Source organism: Cajanus cajan, chromosome 8, assembly GCF_000230855.2.
Source record: "Cajanus cajan strain Asha chromosome 8, NIPB_CcT2T_4, whole genome shotgun sequence".
Classification (NCBI taxonomy): Eukaryota; Viridiplantae; Streptophyta; class Magnoliopsida; order Fabales; family Fabaceae; genus Cajanus; species Cajanus cajan.
Window position 1 is genome coordinate 10,052,930 of NC_138524.1, and position 10,326 is coordinate 10,063,255.

The 10,326-nt window shown below is 31.9% G+C and overlaps 2 protein-coding genes across 2 annotated transcripts; one reads left to right on the forward strand and one right to left on the reverse strand.

Moving 5' to 3' along the window:
- LOC109799116 (transmembrane 9 superfamily member 5) lies at window positions 1–4,336 on the forward strand. The gene is made up of 7 exons (XM_020359629.3): window positions 1–296; window positions 374–414; window positions 547–1,135; window positions 1,228–1,356; window positions 2,104–2,260; window positions 2,372–2,856; window positions 3,680–4,336. The coding sequence occupies exons 1-7, from the start codon at window positions 139–141 to the stop codon at window positions 3,894–3,896; spliced, it is 1,776 nt and encodes a 591-aa protein (XP_020215218.2). The 5' UTR covers window positions 1–138; the 3' UTR covers window positions 3,897–4,336.
- Window positions 4,337–5,918: 1,582 nt separating this feature from the next.
- LOC109798833 (uncharacterized) lies at window positions 5,919–9,005 on the reverse strand. Its single transcript, XM_020359233.3, has 6 exons — window positions 8,846–9,005; window positions 8,703–8,753; window positions 8,473–8,524; window positions 7,922–7,980; window positions 6,587–6,632; window positions 5,919–6,266 (listed from the first exon to the last, which is right to left on the reverse strand). Exons 1-6 carry the CDS (start codon window positions 8,924–8,926, stop codon window positions 6,151–6,153), a joined length of 405 nt encoding a protein of 134 aa, XP_020214822.1. The 5' UTR covers window positions 8,927–9,005; the 3' UTR covers window positions 5,919–6,150.
- Window positions 9,006–10,326: the final 1,321 nt, after the last annotated feature.

Below are 10,326 nucleotides of genomic sequence, written 5' to 3' on the forward strand. Positions count from 1 at the left end.
ATTTTGTTTGATCTTATGTAGTACCTGTTTGTTTTCACAACTTGTGTCATGTGTTGTGTTGTGTCTGTAAGCATTTGACTCGGTGAGTTTGAAAAGCGCTGAATCTGGCTTCAGTCTTCAGCTTCACCACCTGCATCTATGGCTAAACCCCGCCACCTCATTTTCCTTTTTTTTCTTCTTCTTCTTCTCTGTGCCACTCTACAATCTTCTTCAGCTTCATCCTCCGATCACCTCTACGATGTTGGAGATGTTGTCCCATTCTTTGTCAACAAAGTAGGACCCTTCAACAACCCCAGGTTCTATCCCTTTCCTCATTGTTTTTCCCCATGTTTATGTTAATTGAATTTTTGTTTACACAATTTGCCTGTGGCAGTGAGACATACGAGTTCTATGATTTGCCATTCTGCACCCCAGGTTAGTTGCCCTTGGTCTTAGGTTTAAGGTTTAATCTCATGGTGTTGAAAAATGGGATCAAATGAATATCATTGCATTGGAATTTGGAACCACTTGGATTGTAATTTTGTAAAAAGGTTGTGTTTTTCACAGACCCAATTGTCAGAAAGAAAGAGTCCCTTGGGGAGGTTCTTAATGGTGACCGTTTGAGCAATGCAAAGTATGAGTTCAAGTTCAGGGAGGAGAAGATTGATGAGACATTGTGCCCTAAGAAGCTTACAATTGACCAAGTTGCAATCTTGAGGCAAGCTATAAGCCGCGATTTTTACTTCCAGTTTTACCTGGATGATCTTCCATTCTGGGGGTTCATTGGGAAACTTGAAGAGGATGGATGGACTCCTGGTGGAGGAGGACCGAACTATTACCTTTTTACTCATGTTCAATTTGATATTCTTTACAATGGGAATCAAATCATACAAGTAAATGCATTTGGCGATCCGAATCGTGCTGTAGACATTACTAGTGATGTTGGTGTTGATGTTAAGTTCACCTATTCTGTTATCTGGAATGCCACTAAAGTACGTTTTGAGAACAGGATGGATAGATACTCTAGAGCTTCGTTGATGCCGGTTCATCAGCAAATTCATTGGTTTTCATTTGTTAACTCAATTGCCATCATTCTTCTTTTGATTGGTTTGCTTGCCCTGCTTTATATGCGGCATCTGGGAAGTGATTTGAAAAAGTAACTTTCTTCCTTATTCTTAATTCTATAAGAGCAGAGTATAATCAGGATGTCATCATTTGTTAGCCTAATGGTTTTTCGTTTACGTTTAGGTATTCTAATGCAAATGAGGAAGATAAGGAGGTTGGTTGGAAGTCCCTCCATGGCGATGTATTCAGACCTCCTTCAAACTCGGCCTTACTTTTTGCTGTTGTGGGAACTGGTACCCAATTGCTAATCTTGTAAGCTGCTTTTGTGGTCAAAATACATATTCCCAATCCTCTCCCCAAAAGCCATGTATTCAGATTTCAGCCTCTAGTCTTTATATGGCAATATCATGACTATCATATATGAAGGCGTGTGATGTATAGTTTCATCTATGCATCAACCAACCTAGGTTTTTAATCAAATCCTTTGGCAATCTGAACCTAGACTATCAAGTGATAGCAAAGGCCAAAAACATTTTCCTTCCACTTGCTTTCTGCTTTTCCTGATTTGGTCTGATGTATGGTTAGGTATATGATGTGGATCTCACTTCCTTTTGATTCTCTGTATAAAAATCTTTAAACTAAGCTGAGGCTAGGTTTTGCAATCTTTCATAGCTAGTTTTCTATCCTTATTCTTGCAACCTATGTACTAACTAAATGCATATTAGCAACTCACTTGGTTTCTTATTAATAGTTGTGCATCATGATTCAATCAAAATTCGTTTTTCTACCTTGAGCCGTAATTGTCTTGCCAAAGGCTGTATCTGTTTTATTTCACTCTACATCTCTCCCCATATACACAATAGAATGCATGTCAAAATTAGTTCTTGGCTTCCTGAAATAGCAGTTAGTGTGACTTAGATATCTAGCTTGTCATACAGCCATGTCATTGATCATTATTACTGTTTGTTTGTGTAATGTTAGAAAAGATAATAATTAAAATCAGTTGACTTTTAACTTTATTCCTCTTTTGATATAAAATAATGTTCCCTTTTCCTTTAGGCTTTGTGTCTTGCTGTTTCTAGCACTTATTGGCACCCTCTATCCCTACAACAGAGGAGGACTGTTAAATTGGCTTGTCTTGCTATATGCTCTCTCATCTGTTTTTGCTGGGTACACTGCAGCATCCTTCTATGGCCAGTTTGCCGAGAATGGATGGGTAATTCTATATGTAATTTCACTAGAAAGAAAAAAATAATGTTTCACTTTTAGTGTTATTTATAACTACCTATAAGGCTATAACAATTATGTGATTTGGCTATGCTTCCAGGAAAAGACTGTTAGTCTAGCAGGGATTCTTTACACTGGACCAGTGTTTGTTGCAGCTTCTATCCTCAACATTGTTGCAATATCTTACAGGGCTACAACTGGATTCCCATTTGGCTCCATTGTTGTCGTTCTTGTTTTATTCACATTTCTTGCCATCCCATTGCTTGCATTTGGTGGTGTGATTGGATATCGTTTTAGATCTAAATTTCAAATCCCCTCTGGTACAAAGAGACATTCGAGAGATACTCAACTGCTTGCTTGGTACAGGAGAACGCCGTTTCTAATGTTTCTTGGGGGACTTGTGCCATTCAGTGCAATTGTACTGCAACTACACCAGGTGTATGCTAGTATGTGGGGCTACAAAATATACACTCTTCCTAGCATTTTGTTTGCCACATTCATACCAGTCATTGTGATCATTGCACTTGTTAGTATTGGTTTGACATACATTCAACTATCCGTTGAAGACCATGAGTGGTGGTGGAGGTATGTTGTGTTACTTATCTGACATCAATGCTTGCAGCCTGCACGTATCTAATGCTTTTTTTTTTCTCCCCTACCCTCCTTCCTCTTTTGTTTGTGTGGCTGGAGTAATATTTGATCCTTGATATCCATGACAATGACATCCTAAGTGAAATTAATGTGGTGATGATTGAGTATGGACGTAATTAATTTGTAGTACCTCTCGGAAAATATAAATAATGCATTTAATTGATCCTCATTGTTTAAGATTCACTCTGATATCACAACTATTATCCATCTTACAAAATGAAAGATAGAGACATATTATATATAGCATTTTTTTTTTCAATATCAAAGCTTGTACAGGAGTTGAAATGATTAGATGAAGTGGTCAATGGTCATATTAGACTTAGACAGCTATCTCTACTGGGGAAAAGACCATCAGGATATGGTTATGTTATGATCAATTCAAATACTTAATTGTTTCAATGACTTTAAAAGACAAGGAATGAGGTTGGCTGGCTTGTTGCATTCCATTTTCCTTCTTTACTGGTGTTTTTATTTTGTTTTTCCTTTGAAGTCTTAAGGGTACTTCTCACCCCTTTTGTACTTTCTTAACTCTTTTAATAACACCTATTTTCTTTCATTGAAAAAAACTCAAATGGTTTGGTTCATAATTTCACGGTATTAAATTTATGTTAACAAAGAGTAAAACAAATTATAATATTCTCATTTTATGATGTTTTCATTAGAAATTTGGGAGGAAAAAAAATCTATAAACATTAGGCACCCTTTAGTATGAGGCTTTGTCAATTGTCACACTAATGTGTTTTTCTGGTGGGTGCAGATCAGTGCTGTGTGGTGGCTCAACAGCCATTTTCATGTTTGGATATTGTATCTACTTCTACGTGAGATCAAATATGAGTGGATTCTTGCAGCTATCCTTCTTTATTGGCTATAATGCATGCCTATGCTACGCTTTCTTCCTAATATTTGGTGCCATTAGTTTCCGAGTTTCATTTCTATTCGTTCGCCATATTTATGATGATGTTAAAAGAGAGTGAGTCATCTATCTCAAAGCACAAAGCAGTATTGGTTGTAATGTAAGGTATGATTCAAGGGTATCTCAAAGCACAAAGAATTGATGGACTACCCTTCAGAAAGTGAAGTTTACACAGTATGTTGGAAGGGTATCTTACAAGCACATTTGTGCAGACAATGTATCCTTTATTTTACTTTTCTCAACTGCATCACTGCACATCTTGAAAGAGGAATTGATTTTAAATCATCAAGTATAACTAAAGTGTGTCAAAATTAATTCCAACTACCAATTTTACATTAAAATGTGTGTAAAATGTGAAGAATTGATTTCTAATACAACACAAACAGGTCCCAAGTCCCCGGGTTCTTGTGAGTAACTTTCTTTTCGGGTGTTACTATTGTACTGAACTTTGTCAACCAGGAATTGACATTGATATTAACGGTTGATTTTCTTTTTCGTTAATGATCGAGAGTCCTTAATTTTCCATTAAATGTATGTTTCATATTAAAGCTTTCAATAGAGTGTTGTGTCTAGGTATTCAAAATCAAACTAATTCAAACAAAAAATTACAAGTCAATCTAAAAGACCGAGAATCGATAGAAAATTGTAAATTGTAAATTAACGGTTTGATTTTCGAATTAAAATGTAAAATTACTTCAAATCAAACCAAACAACAATTATTTGCAAATGTTTTTTTTCTTCAAATGCATAGTACGTGTATACAAAATTAACATATAATATAAATGATATTTCATAAAATTGTAAGCTACTAAAAGAATTTTTACTTTTTTCTTTTCAAGAGATATGTTACAATAATTTAGAGGTATTTTATAAAATTGTAAGTTACTAAATTGAATTTTTGAATGAAAAATTATGAATTATTTTTAACACCCAAAAGTAATTTTTTTAAGTGACAAACTATATACATGAAAAAATATTTAATATGATAATTAAAATTGTATTAATAATTTTTTTTTACTAAAATAATAAAAGATAAGAATTGGTTTGTATAATTTTAGTACTACTATTATTTTTTACATCCAATCTTAAATAAATGACATATTATATATTTTAGTTAATTTTAAAAATCATAAAAATTAAACCAAATCATATTGCAAACAATTAATTTAGTTTGAATCACATTTTATAATTCATTCAAATTAAATAAAACTTAATTTTATTATTTCGTTTGAAAGACTTTTGAAACAAAAATCAAGTCGTGAACACCCTAATTCCTAATTGTATATATCATTAATGAGTCTATAGGCTTATGAAATAATTAGTTTATCACTATAAAGGCCATAGTTTTTATCGATTAACACGTCCGTGACTAACAAACTAATAGGCTTATGAACTGTACAACTTATCAAACTGTAAATGGTTAAAACCACTAAAAGTAATTTGTAATGTACATACTAAAATTAAGTATGATGCTTTAGTTATCAAAATAAAGTTAGTTACATTATTCATTTGGTTCTTATTAGTGTCTTCATTTTAAGTTTTAGTCCCTATACAAGAAAATTATGTTTTGTTTCTGACAAAATGCATAAAAGTTTTGATCCCCATTAATAAATAAAAAAATATTCATAGTATAAAGCGCTGCCAAAAAGCAGATGGTGATACATCCTACAAAAAACCATGTAAGAACTAAAACTTAAAATAGAGTACGAAAAGAACTAAAACATAAAATGAAGAGAACAATAAGAACTGAGTGAATTAGTTAGACCTATATTTAGAATTAACTATTAGGAAGTAGTCTTAGTGTTGTATTCCAGAAGCTTGAGGAAGTTTGTTTATTCTAAGGAGTGCTCTAAAAACCCAATTTGAAGACCACTTCATACATGCTTCTAATTAAAAATGCATTAGATGAAATGTTATTTTAATTGAAAAACATTTACGTAACTAATATATTTAAGTGTAATATAAAAAAATCATTTAACGAAAAAATACTAATATATCTAAGTACTGTCTAGATTTTAGTAGTAACTTCTATTAAACCAATAAAAATAACAAATGTAAAATTCATGAGATGGCGCAGGGAACCTAACTAGAAAAACAAATCCCATTGATTAACAAATCATAACATAATAAACGAAACGATAAAATCAAAGTTGAGGTAATCACTATAGAACCAGTTGAGGGAGCTGAATTTACAAAGTGGATGACTAAAGCTGAAAAGCATCATTTACATGAGAAAAACAAAACTCTCAGCAAATATATAGTATGAATGCAGGATTATAGTGCAAGTAAAACATTATATTAAGTATGAGTAAATTTTAGAGAGCGGAGGAAGTTCTTGACTTCTGAATCTTATCATCCTCAGAAGGAGGAGTTGATAGTGCTGCATTGTAAGATGAGGAAACAAGTTGTGCAAGAGCTGGAACAGCCCCACCTGCAGTTATTACAATCACATTGTTATCAACTCAGATACACAGTAATTATACATCACAAGGATAGAAACAATGGAAATGTTACCACTTATCTAGCACAGAAAACGTCAGAAATTTTAGACCATGAAGTTTTCACTTTTGAACATGAAACAATCTTGTAAACGTGAGAAATTTTAGAAATGTGAGTTTGTGGAACTTGTTACACTACACTACGAAGTTAGTCAGTTAGCATAGCTCAAGCTTAAACTAAAAACCCTATAAATTAGACATATAGTAGTATATAGGCTAAGCAAAATAAGTAATAATACAGTTAGAAATTCACCTGCCACTCCTGCACAGGCTGAAGAAAATACTATCACAGGTGGTGTCTGAAACCAGAGAAATTTCGGTCAGTATGATGTAAACAATTAACAAGTTTTCATTTAAGTAATAAGGCAGAAAGTTCTGCACTAGGAGTGTTTCTTCTGGCATAATATGAGAAAAAGTTCTATAATGTTTGAATACCTATGAACTTAATTTCAGATAACCCAATATGCAAAGTATGTCCCACACAAGCCAACATGAACAAGGTCATATAAAAAAATTAGAAAAAGAAAAGCATAGAAGAGACTACATACACATGCTAAAGTCCAAACTAGACCAAAAAATATATGACTGGAACTTCCATGTATTACACAATTAAACCAATAGTGGAAACAAAGAATATTTTACTGGGAGATCAACCAATGATTTATACATCAAAACAGGACTGATCCAAGATGAAACAAATATGGTGGTTAAAGATGATGTAAACAGCATTTTAGTGTTTAAGAAGATGCAACTAAAATTTCCTCAAGGAAAAAATTTCAAAGCAAGTGGTAATATGTAGCTGATAGAAAAACTGCTTCAGGAATGTAACAAAGGCCAATCCCCTGCCTCAATCATGGAAGCATTTATATAGTAAGATATGTCCCCTTTTGCCAAGTGGAAATCAAAGTATCTAAGACTATAATAATCATGGAAGCATCTGCAGAGTAATCATGAAGGAACAAACTGATACGCACAAGAAGTACTTGTATTAAAGTTCTATCATAGCATCATGATTCTCTAACAGATTATAGAACGAGATATAAGTCAGGTTACTTCAATGCATGGGTTGAAGAAGTGACTAACTTTATTCATAAATGGAAGAAGCAAAGGTCTCTAGGTCATGGGGGCTGTTCTCTTAACATCATAGGAATGGTAGTACTGCAGTAGTTTCCCTCTAACAGTCAAAGGATGTCATAGCTAGTAGACAAGCAAAAATAATTTCACTATCTGATAAGAATTATTTGGGACAAATGGTTTTCTTCCGGGGTTGCAAACTCATTTTTACGCTTAATTTGCCAACAAAGAAAGATTGCATCAATTTTTGACCATTCATTTGGAGAAAAGAAAAGAAAGAAGTTCAGACTCTTAGTAAAAAAAAATTCTCCATGAGATTTAATTTAAAGAAGTAAATCTCCTAGATCACAAATGGTTAAATGTTACAATTGAAAACTATAAGAGGTTTATGACACTTGATGTAAGAATTTAAATATAAATGTCAGCAGTAAACAAAATAATCAAGCAGGAGAACAGCAGAAGCAAAAAAAAAACTGAATAAAAAGAAATGGTTCAAAAGGTGCAAGAAACTTACACCAACGAGGAAATGTAACCACATCGGTCCTTTTATGCATCTCCGAACAACTGGCATAACTGCATTGTAAATGAAAAAAAGAAAAGAAAAAAAAAAAAGAAACCCGTTGAATAAATAGTCTTGGTTGTTAATACTAAGCATTAAAACTTCATTCCTTCAGTTTAGAACATGAACTATCTCCGCAATTACAATGACCAAATCAATAAAACTTAGAGAGTCTCGTTCATCTTATTACTAAATGCCCTAGATCCCCCAACTTAAGTTTGAACGAATTGCAACATATAATTTGTTTTAATGACAGTATTTTATGCTTTTAACATAAAATAAAAAGAGAGCTAAATTAACATCGTACTGACTAATATTAGTTGACTCATGAGAGTGGAGCATTAAAAAAATGATCACAAAAAAGTTGTGAGCTTCATACATGCCTATTTTTACATTTTCCAGACATCAATTACCCTGTAGAGCAGAATAACAAGCTACCACGTTGAGCTAAAATATATTCAAATATAAATGCATAAACCAAATTAAAAAAAAAAGAAAACACAAACCATGGTTGAATCCATAAAATGCACTTGTAGTGCCACCAACGGCAGAACCGATCTGCATAAAATTAATATCCCTCGATTAACGATCAAGAGCTCAAAAACCCTTACAAAAGATAAAAAACAAATTCCACTGCCCATCACAATATTAGATCCAACACTTTACAGTAAATATCAAAATACGAAAAAAGTTTGAATTTTGAGAATAAAAAGGAAGTGGGGTGGGAAGAACTGACCATAGAAAAACTGTCCCTGACAAGGGGGGGAACAGTCCAGTTACTGGTTTCCTGCACAAAATCAGAAAGAACAAATGTAAGAAATTGAAAATAAAAAATAAATGAATCGAGGGAAAGTGTTGAAGTTGGGAATCGGAAAAAACCATGTCCTTTGAAAGGGGTCCTGCGCAGTGATGGCATCGAATGTTTTTAATGGAACCGTCGCTGAGGTTTGTGTCAGCCATGTTTCTCAACGGTTCGGTTTCGTTGTAGAAACTAATAGTAGCTTTCTCAGATTGAAACCGGCTTTGTTAATCACTTAATCATTGTTTATAGTTTTGCAATATTAAAATAGGATTAGGCCTTAGGGGTACCCTATCCAAAATTCTTTTTCAATTTTCGTAATCCTTGTCAAAACAAGTGCATATTTGTTTTAATCTTAATTGCCGAATTTTAACTAATAAAATCAACTTTCAACAAAAATTATCACTTATATTTTCCCATTTTGATGAGAAATTATATAAACGAAATAAAATGCTTATTTAAAATCACATATTTATCTTAAAAACAAATTTTAATGAGAATGATTTGTTATGTGAGAATAAAAATTTGTCATATAACAAACGTTTTAGATTAAAATAAATAGCATAAAATAAAATATTTATTTAAAATTATAAATATAATTGATATTATAATAATAATTATTATTATTATCATTATCATTATTATTATTATTATTATTATCATTTTTATTATTATTATTATTATTGTTATTATTATTATTATTACTTTTATTATTATTAAAATCATTGACATAAGTTTTAGAGTTACTAATTTTAGTTTAAATGATAAATTTTCTTATACAACATATTAAAGAGAGGGTTGTTATTTTGATTCACCCAAAATTTAATTGTTAGTTCGTAAAATAGGTTATTTGACTAATTTTTAGAAATTGATAATTTTTATGTTTAAGAATTTAGCTATATTAATTTTTAACTAAAGCTATAGAAATACAACACAACAATTATTATATATAGAGAATATTATTTATCCATTTTAGTTTATTCATGTTAATAGGTAGTATGTTTTATAATATTTGATTGTTAACGAAATAAGCTTTTTTTAAAATTATATTATTGATATGAAATATTTATTGATTTTATTGATAATTAATTTTAAATAAGAAACATGATTAATTACTTTTAGTTATATCTCATTTTAAATTATTACATTTCTTTTATCTACAAACTCAAGTTTGAGAAATTACTTAAAGGAGACTAAATTTAATTCTTACACCAATAATTTATTAGTATTTGATTTAGTAAGAAATGTAGACGTAGATATTTAAGATCTAAAATTCCAAGCGTATGGTTCAGCCGTAGGGGTTGATCCACGCTTAAGCAAGGTCAGGAGTTTGAATCCTGCCTTGTGTATGTAGTCGCGTTAAATCTCGGGGCCATCTATCCTATTTTTTGAGATGTCTCCAACGTAGCGAGGAGATTAATCATTGTTATTGACGGAGATTAGTCATCACTATCGACGATGGATACTCCATGGACAGAAAAAAAAAATCCAAGAAAAGAAAACAATTAAAAATATTATAAAGCAAGCAAAACTTGTGAACAGTGGTCTTATTATCATGGAT

Excerpts from the sequence above, each read along its gene's own strand:
- LOC109799116 (XM_020359629.3), top strand. The coding sequence starts at position 139 with ATGGCTAAACCCCGCCACCTCATTTTCCTTTTTTTTCTTCTTCTTCTT. Across the intron at positions 1,357-2,103 it reads GGTACCCAATTGCTAATCTT|GCTTTGTGTCTTGCTGTTTC; the intron begins GTAAGCTGCTTT and ends CTTTTCCTTTAG. Across the intron at positions 2,261-2,371 it reads AGTTTGCCGAGAATGGATGG|GAAAAGACTGTTAGTCTAGC; the intron begins GTAATTCTATAT and ends CTATGCTTCCAG.
- LOC109798833 (XM_020359233.3), bottom strand. The coding sequence starts at position 8,926 with ATGGCTGACACAAACCTCAGCGACGGTTCCATTAAAAACATTCGATGC. Across the intron at positions 8,525-8,702 it reads TCAGGGACAGTTTTTCTATG|ATCGGTTCTGCCGTTGGTGG; the intron begins GTCAGTTCTTCC and ends AATTTTATGCAG. Across the intron at positions 7,981-8,472 it reads ATTTTATGGATTCAACCATG|TTATGCCAGTTGTTCGGAGA; the intron begins GTTTGTGTTTTC and ends TTTACAATGCAG.